This window comes from Ammospiza caudacuta, chromosome 11 (assembly GCF_027887145.1).
Source record: "Ammospiza caudacuta isolate bAmmCau1 chromosome 11, bAmmCau1.pri, whole genome shotgun sequence".
Taxonomy (NCBI): domain Eukaryota; kingdom Metazoa; phylum Chordata; class Aves; order Passeriformes; family Passerellidae; genus Ammospiza; species Ammospiza caudacuta.
In genome coordinates, this window is record NC_080603.1 from 15,278,521 (window position 1) to 15,300,355 (window position 21,835).

Sequence of the window (21,835 nt, forward strand, 5' to 3'; positions counted from 1 at the left end):
TGCTTGTCCTGGAGGCTCTGTGGCATGTTTAGCTCAGTCTCCAGCCTCTGGGTAATCTTGGCTCAGTTTTCAAGCCTTATCTAGTTAATTGCTGCTGTTTGTTCCTCCTGCTCTCAGCTGCACAACAATTCCACCAGAAATGCAGTGACACAGATGTTGTGTTTTACCCTGTGTTCTTCTCAAAAAATAATTAGGAATTTTTCAGTGTTATTGGATAGAAGTTCACATTTTTGGACAGCTAGTCCTAAAGGTGACTGTGGTGTTTTTAAGTCAGCCTCTGCATTTTAGGATCAGGTTTGAGAAGATAAAATGGCAGAATGTTACAAAGAAACATACTTCGAAGTCTCATGGAATTCTGAAAACAGAGTAAAAAACATGGATCACTTTTGAAGAGAGAGAGAGAGAGAGAAGTGGAGGAAAACATTACATCATTCTTTTCACAATTGTAGGGTCAGTTTCCACAACACCAACAGGAATAAAGACATTGCTATGGCTGAGTATTTAACCTCACCTACTTAACTTTTATGAATTAACTTTTCATAAAAGATAAAATTTTTGCATGTGAGCACAAGGTGAGTTCAAATGCATTTGAGAGTTTGAGTAGGTGGCAGCCTCATGTATGCTTTGAGTCTCAAGATGCACAGGGCACATTCATGAAGCTGAAACACTGCAGCCTGAAAACAGAGAACAGAAAGGCTCCAGGAGAACTATTTCAGTGCAATTGTGGCTGTATGTAGGAAAGTTACCAATCACAGTATCATTTTCTGTCTCTTCTTGCTGATCCCAAACACCCTAGCAGTAAAGAGCAAGCCAGCAATCTCTTGCTAATGACAGTATTTCTTTCCATTCCCTTTCCATTAACAAATTTGTCTCTTAAGATCACTTTCACCAATAGACAGTCTACTCAGAACACTCATTCCATGTTCTGTACCATTTTCTAAAATTCATCCTTTGCCAACATAAGAAAACAAAATAACCCTAAAATTGCCAGATGTACCCTGGAAGGATCTTTGTCACTTTGGAACATTTTGGGGAATTTAACAAATTTGACCAACAAGGGGAGTTGGGATATTCATACTTAACATTTTTTTACCACAGCTGTAACAAAAGAAAGGAGGTTATCTTGGCTGTAAGTCCTGTAACAGCTGATTGTTTGTGACAAAGTACATATGAAATAAAATTGCTGGTCTAATAATTTTTGGTCTTATGTTCAGATAAATGACGGATTATACTAAAATTACTCTGAGCTTTCAAGTGAATTGCAACAAAGAACAGGAAACTATCATGTTCCAAATGACATGCTGTTAGTATTCTCTGCTGCACCATCATGTGAAAGAGCTATGCATTTTGGCCTTTGCTCAGGTGTCTTTTAAAATTTTTATTCCATTTGCGTTTTGTTTGATAGCAAAAGTGTCCAGGTATTCAGTACATAACAAGGCCAGCTAGAAGGGTTGGTTACTGTGTGTGGTGTTTATCTCCTTTCATTGCAGCTGAGCAGCATTTCTCTTGCAGGCACAGGGAACGGGTAATAACCGAAGACACCTCACAGCAGGAAAGCGAGATCAGATTGGCAGTGCAGCAGTGAGTGGCATGATTGAAGACAAGGTAAAAAGCAGGCTACAGCAAAAGGTAACTGGCAATATCTGAAGAAACTTGTGCTGAATTTGGGCAAGGTCAATATTTAGACAGTATTTCACTGCTTGAGGTGAAAGCTATAATTAGGGTTAGAACCAGAACAAAGAATGATTTAGCTAAACTCCTAATTTCAGCTAATTCACCTATTCCTTTCTTTACTTCTAGACCATTCAACTTTGTGAGTTACTGATAGATCCTTGGCTAGTACAATCTAATAATCAGTAGATGAAGTATAGGAACAGAAATAGAAATTAAAATTCAGTGGGTTCTTGAATCCACTCAGTTTTCAGAAAACAGAGAGGCGAACACTGAAGAGGAGTGGTGTGCCTCAGCATTTCTAGCTGAGAGGGACACATGCAAATAAGTGAAAAATTCCAGAAAACCACTGAACAGCTGTACTTTCATGATGGGGGGCTTACGCAAGGAGAAAAATGCACAAGTTGACTTCTCTAAAAAATGTTCTGTTGGCAGCCTGCCTCCATTTAACTCTGCTTTAGCACCAGCACAGCCTGGCCAGAGCCTTTCCTTGAAGCAGGCAGCACATGATGTACAAAGATGCAGCCTGGGCTTGTTTACTGAGAAACCATTGGTTTGTTGAGAAACCACACATGCCCTTCCCAGTCTACATTTATAAGAGGTACATTGCCCTTTCATCTTTTTCTTTATAAACTCCTATTGGTTTTCATCTTTTCTCCTTTCTCCACTCATTTGTGTTGCCCAAGCCTATGTATTTATATAGTTTTAATTTCTTCCCCTGCCAAGGGGTAAGTCTGCTACTACTGGAGTGGCTCAGGGTTTGTTTTCTTCATCCTCAGGCTATTTGATGTGGAGAAATGGAAGGCATGGGACAAGAATCAACATGTGTTGTCAAACTGGGACTCTAGTTGTGCTGCCTTTATTGTTTTCCTCTTGGTTTTGTTATTAGCATATTAGATTAGATAATTACAGTTTTTCTCAAATCAGGTAAAACAATTTTTCACATGATCTTCCTAAAAAGCACTTTAAAGAAAAAGGGTTCAAAATCATTTTACCTTCAAATAAATTTTATGATGCCATTCCATGTTCTTAAACATAACATTAAAAAAAAAAAGCCATGTCAGTGAGGGACAGCCAAACACCCAAGGAATTGCACAGTAATTTCCTAGCACTAAAGTGAAGCTCATTCAGCATCTCTGGGAGGGCACAGAACTACCCCTTCTGGGCTTCTCTGCACTTTTGTTTGCTTGAGAACTGAGACTGCACCTGCTTGAGGATGCAGTGATTCACAGCATCATGGATTAGCTCACTCCAGCTGTAACAGCTGTCTTTGTTTTGCTGTCTCTGGCTGGTCCTCAGTACCCACAAGGAACATCTCAGGACAGCAAAGAGTTCACCAATTAATTTTATTTTCAAAATACAGCAATAAATTTTACTTTGGGGGGGAAAAAACAGGAAACAAGCTGTACAAATTTGTCAGAACATCTATTTTGGGATCATTCTATTAAGTGCGCTGCCTCCAAACAAAGCACTAAGGATCATAGTAACTTGTTTTTCCATGGGTGATAATACCTTTCACACTGACATGGATTAAGGTGTCTATGTTTGACCTTTCTTTCTCTTTGATTAACCCCTTAGAAACTCACTAGTTCAATTGACTCATATATTCTCAAATTTTCTTCTAGTCCTCATAATGATCTGCCCTTAACAGGAGTTTTGTGCAACTGAAAGCACAATTGGGCCTCTATGCTTTCAGTGTTATACCTACCAACAGTTACAATGATACTAACTTATCTTGGGCTTAGCTACATTACCATTTTAAAAGATTTTTTTTGTCTGAATAAACTCTTGTACTTTGCCAGTTACTCATACTGTTTTCTTTCCTTTCTGCCTTTGGTTCCCTTTTTCTGACCCTAATGAGCGATTCATTAAGAAGCCTCCATGCTGATCTTTTGCTTTTAATCTTTTAACTTTTCCCTCCAGGCTGTTCCTAACATTCTCATTTAGGGAAGAAAAGTCTTTTCTGAGGGGTATTGCTGTTGTGTGATATTTTCCCACTGTAAGGATGTCTAAATTAATTATATAATAAGAAAAGTAATCAAGTGTCTCAGTCAGACACAGTGAACCAAATCCTATTACGGATGGCTGAATTACAAGACAAAGCTTCCTCTGAACTAAGGTGTTGAAACCTAACATCCATTTCCTTGCCCAGAAATCCACAATACATTGCCTTTGCTGCTTCAGTAAGACAAACACTTTTTTTCAAAATCAAAAAAGAAAAATGTGTTCAATGCAAGGTTTGCTTTCCTCAGAGCTGTAGCACTGACTGGTGGGAAGTTACATGGAAATCACTAGCCATGACACTGGAAATTTAGTGATAAAGCTTTCACATTAGCTAGTTTAGTTACCATGACAGACACTTAAGTGATTCTGGTTTGTTTGTGCCCACATAGAAATGCTGCATCTGCACACATGTTTGTATGGCAATTCATGTCTTCATTACTCAAGCAAAAGATTCTGTTTCTAACTTTAACCACGTTGGTGAAAGGTAACAGGAATGGGATTTGTTAGAGGGAAACTCTTTTTAGGTAGCAATATGCAACATGAGTTACTCTCAGTCAACTCATCTAATTTCCATTAGATTAGAAAGTGGAACACCTCTGTATGGAGGGGATCTCTCCATTTCTGGAGTAGAAGCAGAGAATTTTCAGTGTTTCTTTTCCCTCCTGCTTTTTGATTAACCATCATTAGAGATGAAGGTAATTGCTCTGTACAAAGCATTTCTAAAGCCTGTCATTCATTAATTTACATTTGTCTTCTGTAGCTGGGGGGGAAGCAGGGGGTTGGATGGGGAGTGGGATGTAAAAATAAAAAGCCCATCCTGCATATTGAGCCTGTAAAGCTCATAGGTGCATCATAACCCAACCCGGTGATTTAGCTCAGTGGCGGAAAATGTTCTTTTGAGGATTAACATACCAGGTAAGGCTTCAACACACATCAGAATGTTGCCATGCACATCAAAATGTTACTGATCTGCTTTACAGCTTGAAGCAAATCTATGTAAGCTCTCTGGTGGCACCTTTCTTGCTAGTTTACAGGAAGGTACAGAAAAGCAGTTCCTTGTACCAGAAAAGTAGAAGTTATGTTCAGAGTTTGTTGCCGATGGCATTAGTATCTCACCTTTAGCTAAGACATGTTGTTCAGGAGTGCAAATAAACTGCATACATGGTCATTTTTGCCTCTATCTTCTTGCTCAGCAGCAGAGCTACATGACTCAGAGAGGGGCAAATGACACTGTGGTCTCTGAATAAAATAAACTACTGGAAAAAACAAGGAAGCCTCCATTTGGACTTACTATAAATTCCACAAAGTCCTATAACCTCCCAACTCTCTCTACAAAACTATTAGCTGTGTCCCCTACCCTTCTTCCTAGAAATATGCTTGCCTAGAGGGAGCAACAGAAACCTAATTAAAACATTACTTTTGGTACATTTATACTAGTAATACCACTGATTGAGTTGTGTCTTTCACAGTAAAGCTGTAAGGCAAAAAGAACAAAGATCAAGAAAAATCCTTTTCTCCCAGAAGCAGGGAATTTGGTTGTTGAGGAAATAGTTGAAGTTTTGGCCTTTCCATTCCATTTCCTGTTGTAATCTCTGCCAGGAACAGAAAAGGTTCTGACAGTGATTGCATATTGCTGTGGGCACGTAACTCATGCAGTAACCATTTTATGATTTAGATGCATAATTTATGATTTATATGCATGAAACACCTTTCTCTGCTTAATTATTAACAACCACTAATACAAGCCAGAGTTTAAGCTTATGTAAATCTTGGTTGTTTTTACCTAGAGGCTGGTAAGCAAGCTCTGTCTGGCAGTTATAGCAGTTTAAGAAAGTAACCTTTTCCCCCCCCATAAGGCCACTCTCGCCCTGACAGCTCCCTTCTGCTGGACAAGTGCAACCACTAAGACTGAGATCCGGACAATGAAACTTCAACTCTTCCAGTGCTGGATGCATTCCAGCCAACATTCCTTCCAGCAAGAAGAGGATCAGAGACCAGTGGTACTCAAAACAGCACATAAAATGTATTATTAAGCTCTACTTGCTTGAAATGACACTAATATAATAACATTTCTCCCACAAGCTGGGCAGGAGGAATAGTTGTTACTGCTATTTTTTGCACATTGAAGAAGGAACCCTCAAGCTTCAGGGAAGAAGACGATGTAACTTAGGGCAGACTCAGAGCTGTAGGGAATGTCCTGTAAGCTAATTGTGATTTATATAGGATCTGAAAGGAGGTGAGATACCCCACTCCTTGTACCTGACCTCTGCCCTTAGAACTGGCCATGATAAGCTGTGCTCACAGCAGTGCTTTTTATTTCTGTATGGTTCTTTCTTTCTTGACTCTCCACAGCATTTTTAATATCAGACAAATACAGATCTGGATCAAGGCCAAAATTAATGTAAATTCCCTTACTTCTCAGATTGGAGGCATTCACAATAGAATCTTATGGTGCATTGCATATGGAAGCAATGGAGATATTTCAGATGTGAGGTTAGGTATCCATTTGTGTAGGATGTGCCATGCAATGTAATGCAAAAACTAAGAAAAAAAGCCCATACAAAAACTTTAAAACTTCTTAGTCATGGAACTAAGCTATGAAAAAAGAAACTTAAAATTCATCAAACTATTTCACTTGCACTTAATAAACCTGAATTTGATTTCTGTCTTTTATTAAAAACAATCACATGGGACTCACTGTATTTTATATAGGCAATTCCAACTGCAATAAAGGAAATGTGTTAATGCATTCATTTACTATCACTCATAGAAAGCAACCATGCAGCATGTAACCTTTCACAGCTCAAACTCATCTCTTTTTTATTCATTCTGGGATTGATGGCTTAATTCTGGTTAATTATTGATTTTTACAGGTACTTCCAAATACCCTTAAGGTACTTCATAACCCAGCATCAAATTTGAAGTTATAAACCTGCAGTAAAATGTGTATTAATACTAAAATATTACATTGTTCTGCTATTCAAAAAACTTCTCATGTCAGTGCAGAAAACCTTAGAAATTCCAGTCCTACATTGTTCTGAAATATCTTTATCTTTCATTTACTTGCATCTAATGTGCAGCAAATGACATTGTGAGCAGTATGAGGCAACAACATGGTCCTGAGGAGCAGACCTTCGGTTAGCCTGCTGATTATTGATCATTTTTATCTCCTAGAAGGGTACCAATCTTCCTTTTTGGTAAAGCTAATGGCCAGAGCAGAGGTGCAAAATCCTATGCTGGATGGTAGCTGATGCACTCATTTCAAAGTGTTAATATGCTGCCTACATGTCTTCAGCCTCTTCTGCAGAAAGAGACAATTCTTTCCCTTGTGTTACAAGCAAGAGCAGTGACTGCTTGCTGCTATAACAACTAATTCTCATATTTAAAAACTAATTGGGCTATAGGTTTAATAAACTAGATGAGGAAAAGATGATATTCATTTCTGTCAAGACAGACCAACCAAGGTGACAGGACACCATGGGAATCCCCTCTCAAACACCATCTTTTCTGAAGCGTAGCATTGTGATGTTTAGTTTCAGAAATACTGAAATAGAACTATTAATCTAGAAATCTATTTTACTTTGTTTATTTAATTATCTTTTCAATTCTAACTTACTGCTCTGAGGAGAAATTTATATTCATATCCTTAAGGTTGTATGATACCTAAAACATATTAGACACCAGAGCGTTTGCAACACATTCATGCAGCCTTGATCAAAGAAAGAAAACAGAGATTGTTCTGATGATTACAGGAGAAAAAAGAGACCAGAAAATTAAGCAGAAAAGTCTAAAATATCTGGCATACACTGTCAATCCGGGGCCAGCAGTGTCTAAAACCACCACCCCAGTGATCCTCCACAAGAGATTAAACACACTGCATGCTGACAGTGCTTAATCTTTCAGTGTTTTGGAGTCCAGTTCTACATGGATTGAACCCAAGAATGTTTTCCTTACCCTTTAACAGCAGAGAAAACAAATATGTGCATATAAGAGGAAATCAATGTTTACTTTGAAACTAAAATCTAGAGAATCCTAATAATGAAACCTATAAACTAAAAGAATTCTATTTACTATCTGCTTTGTCTGGCACTAACGAGTGCCCTGTTGATCTTTCAGTCCACAAATTTTGTAAAAAAAAAAAAATCCCCATAATCATTGCTATGGTTTGTATATGCATTATATATGCATTAATGCATTAGCAATCACTAAGTTCTGGTGAGGTTGAGAAACCCTAGCAAAGTTGAGCAATCCTTTCTTGGCATTAACTTCTACAAGTAAAATTTTATAGAGGTATGTACATCAGGGCTTCCCAGATTCTGGGGAAAAAAAAAGAAAAAAAAAAAACAACAAACACATTCACAATCTGGGGATTGATAGTTAGCTTTGTCCAAAGAGCTAAGTAGTAGGAAGAGATTTCCAGTGTTCCTGGACTCTGCCTGTACAGGGAGAGTATATGGAAACAACAGTCCAAACTTCCCCTGCTACTGCAGCTGCTCTCATTACAGCTGTGACATCATTACACTGTGGATTGCTAAAAAGAGCAGGAAAATGTCATATCTTACATTGTAGTATTTTAGCATTTAATGTCCAAAAAACATGTTTCAAAGATTTTGTTCATCACTCCACAGCCCCGTAAATTAGTGTTTCAAAATGACCTTTCACTTATGCCAATTTTTGCCACATAGATTTCTAACACAAAGTGTAAGTGTGCAAATAATAATTAGATTTCTTTATTCCTCATTTTAAATCTAGCCAACTGCTTGCTAGTTTTCTATCTCTAGATATCACTTCCATTCTCTCTAAATGCTCCTATTTTTAGCAACCTAAAGATATACACACTGTATGCTTGTACCCAAACATCCCTTAAGTGCACAGAGATAGACTGACACTGAATGACCCATTGGACATAAATACAGGACAAGATACTCATTAGTCCAACTCATCTGGCACAGGACACTAGAGTTTGTAATTTTTTTGGTTCTAGTTTGCTTGCTTACTATTTTCAATGAAATAAATCTCATTGTGACACTAACAGCCCTTCTGCTCCATCTGAATTAAAAGCTGTTTGCCCTTTCCAGCATTAGGGAACTATTTAGGTAAACACATAATTTGAAAGAGAATAGCAGTATCATGCACTGACATTGTCCAAAGAGGTAATGACAAATCCAAGTATATTAGTAAAAGTGGGGTATGTTGGTAGTATAAAAACTATTAAATGTTTATATTTTCAAAGTATTAAATTGCTTAAAATTCATAAAATGTACACACCATTTGGATAACACTGTGTAGGCTTGTGTTACCTTTCAATTTCTAAAACTCCCTTAATTGCTTTAAAAAAGAGTAATTATAAAGAGTCATTTTCAGCAGTAAAAAGATCTTCATTCAAAATTGGCAGATATTTGGATTAATAACATGCCTAGTTAGATCTAAAATAATCTTAGGTGAATAAGTAGGTGTCACTAATTTTTCATCTGCATTGCTAAAGTGAAGTTTCTTTAAAATATTCTTCTTAATTTGTGTAACAGAGACAATAAACTGCATATATCTTTGAAAACATAAAATATCATAATCTTATTCTAAGTCTTAAAAGTGCAAGAACTGAACTGAAGGTTAGCAAAACCAGGAACGTGCCAGAATATAGGAAATTAGATAGAAGCTGCTAGATGCTAAAATAAAGTAGTTACCTCTGATACATTAAATTTAAATAAGTACGGGTACAAGGGTATATATTTTGCCTTATGTTTTCATCTTAAATAATCTTGAACGAAGGGGATGTTTTGAAAAGTGATAGTACTTGATAGGAAATACAGACCTCTAGTGGTCAAAGTCTACATTATAGGAGTTAAACTTGAAAGCGATTTAAATGTCACTCTGCTTAACTGTTACTTTCTTTTGCATTTTTCTCCCCTATAATCATGCAAAATCATACACACCCCCAATTTCACTGTTCAGACATTCCACAAGCATTGATTTTTCCCAGAGGAAAAAGTCCCTTCATCTGTCCTTTTTCACATAAATTTTATGACTGAAACTGAGTAGTTGAAAGATACTTGTGAAGTGAAGAGAAAATTAATGAGAGTAGTCCACGAGAACAAACAGAAGATTGATGTTAATGCTTCTCAGAATAAGCTATAAAGCCATCCTACAGAAGGACAGGCTCTTTTGAAGTATGGCAGAGGAAATAAATACAGAGAAATTCTTACAGAGAAGGTCAGAGTACATAAACAGTTCACATTTGCAAGGTAACAGGAACTTTGGTAACAGGAACTTTTGTTCTGCTAGCACAGAAAAAGTAATAACCAATTTAGATTTTGAAGTTATAGAGAACCAGATCCTGAGAGGACCACAGGCAAATTATTTTCTAGCTATGTGAAGCCAGCACAAGTAAAGCAGACCAGCTTGAACTCTTGCAAGGGAAAGGCACAAAGAATTCAAAAATAGGTTAGAGCATTAAAAAGACACATACTTTTAAATAAATAAAGCAAACATCAAAAAATTAACAGCAATTTCAACAGACTGACAGCTGCCTCAGCTGCACAGTTGTTAAAAGAAAATGCTACAGTACAAGGTCCTGCAAGTTCTGTTTGTTCTTATGTCAGACCACCTCCTGATCCAAAACTGCAGAGCAGCTTGACAGCTGCTGACACAGGTCTGCTGAGGTTTGCTTTGTGCTCTTGGTGTTTGTGAGCTGATGTACAGCCACTGTCTGGTGCTGTACTGCCTATCACAGCTCCTTTCCAGTAGTATTTTGATTTATTGGCATTTGTCACAAAGTCAGATGCTGTCCTCAGGGGAAGGTACAAGCAGTGATGACAAGAACCCACTGTAATGGCCCCACAGTTGGAATCATGTACCCTTGTTTGTATTTCTCTTTCCCTTCACAATTCAGCTATCAAGTCTGGATTAAAGATATTTAAGGAAAGCCATCAGTGGGAAATACAGACTGTTAGAACTAGCTGAAGAAATAAGAGCCGGGAGAAAGGTAAATCTATGCCTTCACAATGGTACTGCTCGGGAACTCCAGGAAAGCACAGAAGGTGCTGAAGTGTGGGTGTAAAATAGAAGTTGCTCTATTCATTAAGAACATGAGGAGAGAAAGGGTTACTCTATGGGATAGAAAAAGACCCCAAAAGCCTTTGCAATAAAGCATGTGTAAGTGTCATTACTTTCTCAGCAGTTAGAATAAATTAGGAAAGGGGGGCACTGAATTCTTAAGATAAAGAAAAGTTTATGCCACCAGAAAGAAATAAATATAGCTAATAAACTGAACATATTGCGCCAAACATTTTTCATTCTCTTTTCTTCTCATGCAAAAATTTTGCATAAAAACAAAACACAGTATCCTCCTAAATAAGGAACTATCTTCTCATTTGTAAGAAAAGCAAATAACCCACCCACTGTCAGAAGGAAAGTGCACATTATCTAGTGATAAGGTGGATGAGCTGTAGCAGGATTGGTCAGCCTGTATTTATTTAGTCTTTGTCAAAGCAAATATTAAATACATTTTTGTTCAAAATCTGACTTGTGACACCTGCTTACCTGTTTTTAGCTGACAAAGTTCTCACAGAAAGCCACAGCCACTGCTATCTTATCTTTCAGTGCTGTTTACCTTGCATGAGCCCAGCATTCCTTGTTTCCACAGGCAGTTTAATTAGGATGCATGTTCGCCCAACAGAAGCAATAAATGGAATGGTAAATAATAGTTGGTTGAGCAGTCTGAAGAATTTCATTATCAGTGACTTATGTAATCATTGTAATTTAAAAAGATAAAAGGTCAAGCAGGACAGTACCTCAGAACAGGTACTTACTGCTCACCAGATAATTTGTTGGAAGTTGATGCCCACCACACCATTCACAGTCACAATTCAATCCTGTTAGAAAAAGCACCTTGTGTCAGCCTTAAAGTGATCCAATTATCATTATGTTAACACAGGTCATTTGAGATGCTTTACATGGAATGATCAATGTGCACAACCTAATGTACACATTTAACTGGCCAGCATCTGCTTTGCATGTGTGCAACCCTGATCCTTGGACAAGCAGATGAACTGTGGCAAGTGAGAATAACAGGAGAAACTGAAGGTGGTATGAGAATGAAATCACTGCCTGTGAGTTCTTGCACTCTGTGAGTTCACTGCTGCAGTGGCCCTCACACTACTCATGTCTTCCAAAAAAAAAAATTACCTTCTCCAACTTTGAAGTTCCCCTAATGCTCTGTAGTTACAGTTGTGCTCAAGGAAGAAGATCCACCTGAGGCTAGCTCTGAAAGTTTAGAATTTCCAGGAAATTTAAAAATTCCATTTGGGATTAGCAGTGCCTTCCTTAGTGTGCTTCATTTGTACAGCTCCTATAAGGTTCATTCTCACAGTTCAGTTCATTCAGACAGTTTTCAGATACCCAGATGGCAATCCATATGTGTTTACCCAAAAGCAACCACATTACATATTTCTGATTCCTTGTCATTTACTGAAAATATTGATAGATTTATTTTAATTATTGATTGTAATTCCTTAGTATAATTTAAAAGTGGTAGCACATCAGACACATCATTTGCACAATTTCACTGATGTCAGTGTTACATCAAAACCTTTTACCTCCAGAAGGATTATACAGTCTCACAAAGGAAGATTGAGTATAATACTATTTCTTGACAAAATTCCTGATTCTTCATGGGAATTGTTCTTTTTTTTTTATTTCCCAAGCACTCCATAATATGCTCAGGCAATTCTCAGAGTGCCAGACAATCATTCCCAAGTGAATTATTTTTTATTTTAACACATTTCTAAAACTGTAATAGAATTACTGTTACTTTTTCTCGAAAGAACATATGCTATTAATTAGTATCAGCTAAAGCTGCTACAGACATGAAACAGTACAGGTCACCATATGGGTAGAAAAGGGAAATAAGAAGCAAAACAACACAATGCAGTACAATGAAGGGGTGTGTGAGGAGACCATGGGAAAATTGCCTTGGCATCTACCACTGCCCAGAATCAAGCCCACCAAAAGGGAATATTCACTACAGCTGTATTTGCCTTAAAGACTGAATCTGTCACTCAGTTCACACAGAGCTAAATTGTACCAAATGGTACCAGGGACTGGTGACTCTTGTCTCTGGGAAAGGTCTTGCCCAGGGCCTGACCCATATTATTGCCAGTCAACTTGCACAGGTGATCTCCTGAGCAGAAACTTCACTCCAGATTCCTACTGCAAAGTTCTGGGCTGTAATTTTAGTGGGTATATAAAGGAGCAAAGACTAAGTGACCATGCTGCACCAGCCTGTAGCTGGGACAGGGCAAATGTTGCCAGACCTTGATGTTGCAGAACACATCAGTTACTGTCAAAGTTACTTTCATAACCATAGATGAGATAAAAGGATTTATCTTGAAATCTTTCTATTGTGGTTTCCCTGTCCCAGGGATAGGCTGACCTTCCACAGAGCCAACACCTTGTATTTGAGATTTGGCACAGCTTAAAAGCCAGGTTTTGCTCAGGGTGTACTAGAGTGCCACGTGTGATCAGAATAGCAAATTTTTCTTTCTGGTAGCTGTTTGCTTGGCTTGTTAATTTCTCAAACATGGCAAAAGTAGTTGATGTCACTTTGAGACATGTATACCAACTGAAGCAACAAGACTAATACACAGAATGAATTGAAGGGACTGGGAAGCGTTGCATGGCACATCTTGACAAAGTGTCTATTAGTTGCATTTTACTAGATGCTCTCAACTTCATAGAATTATTACCTATCAAAAACCTAAATCTTGACATCACCCTGCTAGCTTTGCAGAAATGAATCAGGTTATGAATGCAAACATATGCTACAACATAAGCTAAGATAGAGAAATAACAAGTCTTCAAAAGGCTAAGAGCCAAAGGGTGACCTTGCTCACAAGATGCTTCCTGCAACCCATATTCTGGGTTCAGTTCCTGGCTCCTTCAGACTTCCTGTGTGGGTTTTGATGAAACAAATCTGTGCCTCACTTCCCTATTATAAATACAGTCATTTGTAAAAAGATTCGGCTTCCAACAAGAGCCAGTCCAACACTAAGAGCCAGTCAAACTCAGCGGCATTTTGAACTTAAAAGGAACATCAGTGCAGAAGCACTCAAATAAGGAGCAGCTGCATCTGTGACATCACTGCTATGTCTGTAAGGATGGCACCTTTGCTTTCTGAGTGCATCTGTACTGCCCAGGGACTTAGGGTGGGTCTTCCATTTATAAAGGGTTTCTTTGCTGTTTGAGGTTTGCTTTGTTTTGGTTTAGAAGCCAAAGTATTTCAGTTAATCTTTGTTTTAAGCAGCACAAGTTAGGTTTGGCTTATAGCTGGATCCTGCAAGCAGCAATAAATAAATACTCTGCCATAATAACTATAATTTTTTTTTAAACATCCATTATTATTCAGGGAAGACTATTTGTTTTTAGACTCTGGAAAGTAATGAATATTAGAGTCACACTTACTTTCTAAAGTAATCAGTCATTAATAAAGAAATGATTCTTACAAAACACACAGGCCTTGGCAAACCTAGCAGGTGCCCTTTAAAGGAGATTTCATACCCTTGCTGAACACTAATGTGATCCAGAAATACACCTTCAACTCGGTTACATAAATTTTGTCAGCAACTGAAAAAGTAATATGCTCCCCCTTGCACCCTTCTTAAACTCTTTGTACAGTAAATTAATGTACAACAGATCTGGACATGTCTGGATTTTCAGATTCTTTTTTCCCCTCACTAGTAGTTAAATGCCATCTTTCCAAGCCAGATGGGGAGCTAAGTAACCTCTGAATATTTAAGGTATTTTTGGTACAACAGAATACTAGACTGTGTGTTTTGATCTTTCTCCATGATGTAAAATTTTTCTCAAAGAATTAAGTTAAATGTATAAATAAATTTCTAGTGATTAATCTCAGAGATACAAATGAGTACCTAATCTAAAGTCGCTTATTTTCTTAATTCATTGCAGTTTGTATTTACATACTTAATTAGTATTCAGAGTGCTTAAGTTTAGTTTCTGAGATAGCTGAATAACTTACGTCTTTAAATGTGTCACCTATTTATGGAAAGAAAATAATCTAAATACTCTGCTGAATTTATAGTTATCTGCTATTTTCATTCTCTCTTATGATTTTTGACATATGCTCACTAGTCAGTATTATTTTAATTTGGAAGAGGTTTATGTTAAAAATAATCTAAAAATGTTCAGCCTACTCCTAACATTCTTACCTCTGTTTTACTCTGCAAAGTCTGTATTAAAATAGAAATTGGTTGTTAAAACACTTGAAGATGTCTTATTTTCAAATTCAAAAACATTGATACATTGTGTTAGACTGAAAAAAACTTGACATTTAGTTGAGAATTGGTAAAAATTAAATTCCTGTCACAAATACTGTTTTCTTTCTCTTTTCCCCTCCTAGGTGTGAGCTTCATCTTTTCTTCCTGAAGCTAGGTTACAGCTGAGGAGTTCAAGATGATTCCAAATTACTCTACTGAAGAAACTGTTAAAAGAATCCACGTGGACTGCCCCGTTTCAGGACGGCACAGCTACATCTACATTATGGTTCCAACTGTTTACAGCATCATCTTTATCATAGGCATATTCGGGAACAGCCTGGTCGTCATTGTCATTTACTGCTACATGAAATTAAAAACCGTAGCCAGCATCTTTCTGCTCAACCTGGCCCTGGCTGACTTGTGCTTTCTGATAACTCTGCCCCTCTGGGCAGCCTACACAGCCATGGAGTACCAGTGGCCTTTTGGCAACTGTTTGTGCAAGCTGGCCTCGGCGGGAATCAGCTTCAACCTGTACGCCAGCGTGTTCCTGCTGACGTGCCTGAGCATCGACCGCTACCTGGCCATCGTGCACCCGGTGCAGTCGCGCATCCGCCGCACGGTGTCCGTGGCCCGCGGCACCTGCGTGGCCATCTGGCTGCTGGCCGGCGTGGCCAGCCTGCCCGTCATCATCCACCGCAACATCTTCTTCGCCGAGAACCTCAACATGACGGTCTGCGGCTTCCGCTACGAGAGCAACAGCACCACGCTCCGCGTCGGGCTGGGCTTATCCAAAAATCTGCTGGGCTTTTTAGTTCCTTTTCTGATCATCTTAACGAGCTACACCTTAATTTGGAAGACGCTGAAGAAGGCATATCAAATTCAAAAAAATAAGACTAGAAATGATGATATCTTCAAGATGATTGTAGCAATTGTGTTTTTCTTTTTCTTTTCCTGGATTCCTCATCAAGTGTTCACTTTTCTGGATGTGTTGATTCAATTACATGTAATAACAGATTGCAAAATCACTGATATAGTGGATACAGCTATGCCCTTCACCATTTGTATCGCTTACTTTAACAACTGTCTGAATCCCTTTTTTTATGTGTTTTTTGGAAAAAACTTTAAAAAATACTTCCTTCAGCTAATTAAATACATCCCACCAAATGTCAGCACACATCCAAGCCTCACAACCAAAATGAGCTCCCTCTCCTATCGGCCACCAGAAAATATCCGCTTGCACACCAAAAAGACTGCTGGGCCTTTCGACACCGATTGAGGCATTGCACAAAGTTCTCCTTTGGAACAGCCTTGTGTGTGAAGCACCAAGAACAACGAGATTCATCTGCGGTCCTGAACATCACAGCTCATTACAGCAACACTGGATCACCTCAGAGAAATCATACTGTAAAGAGTCAGCAGCGGCCTTACAGCTTTCGTTGTAAAGAGGACTGCTTCGTTTTCATTTCACTTTACTGAAAGCAGCCTAAGTGTTGGACAGGTGTGTCACAGCTCCTGCCACATCCCACCGTTTGCTTGGAACTACGAAAGAAGGGGAGGGAAAACTCCTAAGTGAAGTTCACAGGTGTTTCAAAAGGAAGCACTTGTATAAATAACATTAAATCCAAATAACCTGACTTGCATATATGTGAGCTATTCTGTTGAAGAAGTGGAGCTTTTTTTTTGTTTTGTTGGTTTATTTTTAATTACATAAATGTCCTATAATCATATTTATAATATATTTTCAAATATATGATATATATAGAGGCCCAATTTTAAACTCAAATGGAAATTTAAGGTTCTTGAAATTGGTCTTATTCTGATTTATGCTACTATTTTTTTAATGGCAATTTTTTCATAATAATATATGCAATAAAATGCAGATTTATTTATTAAATATAGAATAAATATATTTTTAGATTTATATTCCTACTCATACATTTCAAACATTGCTTCATAAATGTACATTTATATGTCAGTGGGTATTTTTGTAGTAGTTAACAAAATAACTGTGTATGTGCACAGAATTGGGGCTCACTCAGCCTTTCTTCATAATAAGCCACCCTGACTTTGAAGAACTTTATATACAGAGGGAGTTGACTCCATACTCTGTATGACTAAAATTTAAAAATTTCAAATTCCTGCACATTTAGTAAACTCATATACTGATAAGCAAAAATATGACAATGCTTATGCATCAGTTTATCTAATAAAACTTTTAGTCCCATCGCAAAACATCCGAGATCAAACTTTACTCTTGGCTTTTATGGAATTTCTCTCCATTTATTTAAAATTACGCCCAGAGTATTTTCTCCCTGTAAAACATTATTTATTTGTATGGAACAAATTCAGATTTATACTAGCATAAATCAGAACTAAAGTCTGGCTCAAATTCTCAGTACAAATCAAGAGGAAGGAAGACAAGCACTGTGGGAAGTTTCCACCAATGATATCCTCATATGTGTCCTTTTTACCTCAAATAATGAGCTTCAGATAATATTTATGCTTGATTCACACCCATTTATTGTCTTCAAAGATAAAGGAGATCATAAGTACTTTTTGAGATTACAGAACTTTAAAAAATCCAAAACTTTACATATATCATCTAGAAAATTACATGCCCCTTGAGGATTTACAGTATTTATTATCTTCAAAATCATACATATAATGTGGCTTTGTCTCAAGTAGCAAGTGGTTGGATAATCCATATTTTCTGATTATCAAAATCAAAACACAGCAAAACAGTTATTCCTGTAGTTTAATACTTTTTAAGGAAAAAATGGGACTACAGCCAGGTCTAGAAATCTTCCTACTCTTTCATTCACCTATACTAAGGGACTTGTTTTCAGTTTTGCCTTTGTTCATCCAGCTGCAAAAATGGGAACAATGCATCTACTCATACATTGCAAGGCACTCTGATGAGTCACAACTTCTAAAGCTGTTTGATAAAAAAATTCACCTTCATTAAAACTTTAAGTTAATTTAATTGCAAGCCAGCATCTTGACATTTGAAGCCTGAACGTCATTTAACTATGGCATTTAAAGACATTTAAATTGTTATACTGAATACTTTGTGTTTATCTCATATGCTTACATGTGAGACAGCCATTTGCTTAAATTGGCAATAACCTCATGCATTATCAATAACACCCAGAAGAGGACTGGTGCCCCAGCCCACTCTGAGCTGACAAAAGGCTGGCAGAGATTGCCATTTATCTGTATTTTGTTCGTGGACACACATGCACATGCTGAGCAGCATCAGGAGCTTCCCTTGGCAGAAGCATCTCTGTCCAGCCATAATTCTGCACGCTGTGTTTGCCACCTGCTGGATGCAGCCACAAATTTGCTTTACATTTCAAATTTGTTACAGGAAGAAACAGCAACACTTCCCTGCCACCTGAAGGATCTGAAGATCCTCGTTTGTGGCAAAACTCCTCTATAAATAAAACACAAACTTGTCCATCTGGGAGGCCAGTAATCTCCTTCTCAGAGTCTAAGCAAGCATTTTCTCATCACCTGCTCATCCCTTTGGTCACTGAAACCCAGTGTCCCCAGTGACCACAACAGGGAGCTCATTTCAGAACATTGATTGCGTTACTACAAGAGCCGTCTCAAAGAGAAGACGTAAAAATCAAAGCCATTGGTTACTCATCTTGATCATTTCATGCCAGATCCTGCAGTTTTAAGAGGCTGTGTATCCTAAGCTACTGGTGCCACCTGCATCTGTCTGTGCCATGTGAAAGAGCAGGAGCATGCACATTCAGCTGTGCTACTGGAGGAAAGGTAGGAAGGGATTGCACCTGGTGTGCTCTGAGGGCAGCACAGACCTTGAATCGATAGGCAAAGAAAGTGGAGGGGAAAGCTTTCCTAAATAAAGCAGGGAAATTTTTGTTCTCCTAAGCAGTAAGGAAACAATCATCAGCTGCCAAATATGCTAGCTCCTTAAAAGAAAAAAAAAAAAAAACCAACAAATCAGCAGATACTGAAAAGAGCCCAGAGATAAAACTTTCCAGCAAGTCTAACTGGGTAGCAGCAGAAAGTAAACTCCTTGGAGCACAGAGTTATTGTGTACAACCAGATGCTGCTGTTTCACAACACCCCAAACTGACAGCTAAGAGAAGAGCCCACAGGATGGACATCCACACCACTTCCATCATGTATCTGCAACCGAGGCAGGTGCTGGGAAATGTGTTATTGCTGAGCCTTACACTCCCCTGCCCACCTGTGCATGGGGCAGGCACAGGAGACAGTCTGGCCTTTGCTGGGGACCCTTGGCTCTGTGCTCCCTACTGAGGGGCAGAAAATTCTTTGGTGCAAGGACCTACCCAATGCCAGCAAAGAAGGGGGTAAGATTTGGCTCTGTATGACTTCGCCATCTTTGGTGAACTTTGCATTGAGTCTTCTTAATATCAAAAGAAAAACTGGCTGTACATGTTTAAGAGCAAACTCCCATTAGCTTAAAAAACACAAGGTTAAAACTATTAATATGCAATAGTATGCAGTTAGTTTTAAAAGGAATATCCACAGTGCTTTTCATTCCTGTGATGACCAAAGTAAAATACTACAAACTCTGAGTCCGTCCTTGTACCCTGCTGTTGTGAGGAACCCAAGTCAGTTCTAATGGGAACAGCATATAACCCTAAATGCAGGCATTACAGCCCTCATCCCACCACAATTTGATTTATTTGAACGAACACCTTTTATTTCTGCTGAATAATTACTAAATTACATATTTGACATGTACATGCATAACATCTATTTTTATTTATTGTGCAATAGTACTTTCTATGACTCATGTTTTGTGCTCTACTCCCTGCTTGCTTGCTCATTGTACACCCATCCTAAATCATACTGTATAATCTACACTTGTTAGCCCAAATTCCAACAAAACCATTACAGATAGAGCAGGAATTCATCTGGCTTCTTGGCCTAACAATTTCCTCATGTTTACATTGTTAATCAAGAGTTTGCAGAGTAAGCACAAGACTAAAAGTCCTTTACTTTGCCAGCATTACTATTTCTATTGTCTACGTGAAACTGTGACAGCAGCAGAGAATAGAGTAAGTTTTCTAGTTTTGCTTGAATAGCTTCAGCAAAGGTTTCTTTTGATAAACCTGACCTCCTTTTAAGTATACTAAAGTGCAGGTATTCCCAGGGAAATATTTGCCACTGAAAGAAGAAACAAATCCTTGGGAGAGGGTGATTGAAGGCCTAAAACAGGGACTTGCTGAATTTGTAAATATTAAGTGTTAAGTGTAAATATTTATTTTTGGTTTTGCAACAGACTGGGGGGAAAAACACACACAGACAAAAAGAATAAATCTTTCAGCTTAGTGCAAAGTGAGGGCTGTTCCATCAATCACTGAGTGCACCTCCACAGCGACCTCCCAGCCAAGGCTGAACTAACAAGCCCTCAATGCTACAGCCCAGCTCAAGCTCAGTGTCACCAGCGAGCTCGGCAGATGTGGCAGGACACTCAAGGGATGGGGACAGAGCAGATCATGTCTGAAAACAGCATTGTGTGATTTTTTTGCTGAACTAGTGCCATGGGCACCAGCTTTGTAGTTGGCAAGTTAGATAACAAAATCTAGGTATTATTTTTTTTTTCAATATTTTCGTGCAATTGTAATGTGTAACTCGTGGATGTTAAATGTTTTCTATTTCAATAGCCATAGTTTTATATCATATAAGCTTACCTTGATTATATAAAAATGTTCACTGTCTGAAGTATTACTAAAACCACACAGGTCATCAATAAATGCCTTTGTGAAAGTCATCTCCACTTCTGTGTTAAGCACCCAAAGCAAAGAGATCTGTTTCTGTGTTGTTGTAAGTACTATACTGTTATCTGTGTAACTACTGCTATATATATGTATATATAAATATTTTTTAGGCAATATCACCCTCAAAGTATTTCTGTGTAATGCTGTAATATTTTATACCACTATTCCTCATTACTTTTACCCCTGATCCTAACCCAGCTCTCCCTCAAATCTTTGAGATGAACAGGTTGTGTCTGCAATTCTTATTGGAGAAGATACCCAGCCAGCTCCAAAATCACTTGTAGAACAGCAGTTCAGTAATTCATGTCTGTACCCCAGAACACACTAAGCTAATGAAGTTTACTGAGAGGAGACTTAGCAAATTGCTAATTTTCCTACATACAAGTTGGAGTTTGAAGCCAACTTTAGGCTAAACCTTTTAGAAACTGAATTTAATTGTACGGACAGATTTATTTAGAACACTGTGTTAAATACAGGATCACATTACATTATGAATGATGGCCTTGAACAGCCTGACTCAGGCTGCCTGCAGCTGAGTACTCAATGTAAATAGATCCACTTAGAATATAAGCAGTGCCAGATTGTACTGTGGCTGCAGTGGAAACAGCATCAGGTTCCAGAAGGGAACCTGGTGATAATAAGATATGACAATATGATGATAAGAAGGGATTGGGAAGGGGAGGAGGGGTTGACAGTGAAAAGAATGGTAGATTGGATTTTGCCATTTCCAATTTGTATGAAAATAAAATAGGACTTAGTATTTAGCACATCCCTAGTAAACCCCACTTTGTACTGTGGGGTTTACAGTGTCACATACTGGAAAAAAGTGAAAAACAGTTAAAGGTTGGGCCTGTGACATTGTTATGGAGTATCTACTGTATACCTTATTTTCCATGTATCTAAGTTATTCCTCAGCTTTGTGTATTGGCAGCTTTGTGTACTGGTAGTGTTATTAGGCTACAGTTAAGCAAAGGCAGGACAGACAGAACCATATCTTGGAGCTTTATCATGAGTGATGAGAGGTGAAGAATTGTTAGAACAGGATGGAAAGCAAGGACAGTTGCTGAACAAATACAAAACTGTAAAGATAATTAACCCCATTAAGTAGCA

General features: G+C 38.1%; 1 protein-coding gene across 2 annotated transcripts; it reads left to right on the forward strand.

Annotated features, from left to right (window-relative positions):
* Positions 1-1,557: 1,557 nt before the first annotated feature.
* On the forward strand, positions 1,558-18,007 carry AGTR1 (angiotensin II receptor type 1). Of its 2 annotated transcripts, none has more exons than XM_058812139.1 (2): positions 1,558-1,605; positions 15,089-18,007. In XM_058812139.1, the coding sequence occupies exon 2, from the start codon at positions 15,142-15,144 to the stop codon at positions 16,219-16,221; it is 1,080 nt and encodes a 359-aa protein (XP_058668122.1). In that variant the 5' UTR covers positions 1,558-1,605; positions 15,089-15,141; the 3' UTR covers positions 16,222-18,007. The 2 variants fall into 2 exon arrangements, with proteins under 2 accessions (XP_058668122.1, XP_058668121.1); XM_058812138.1 differs by having other exon boundaries at positions 1,589-1,629.
* The last annotated feature ends 3,828 nt before the right edge of the window (positions 18,008-21,835 follow it).

Excerpts from the sequence above, each read along its gene's own strand:
- AGTR1 (XM_058812139.1), top strand. The coding sequence starts at position 15,142 with ATGATTCCAAATTACTCTACTGAAGAAACTGTTAAAAGAATCCACGTG.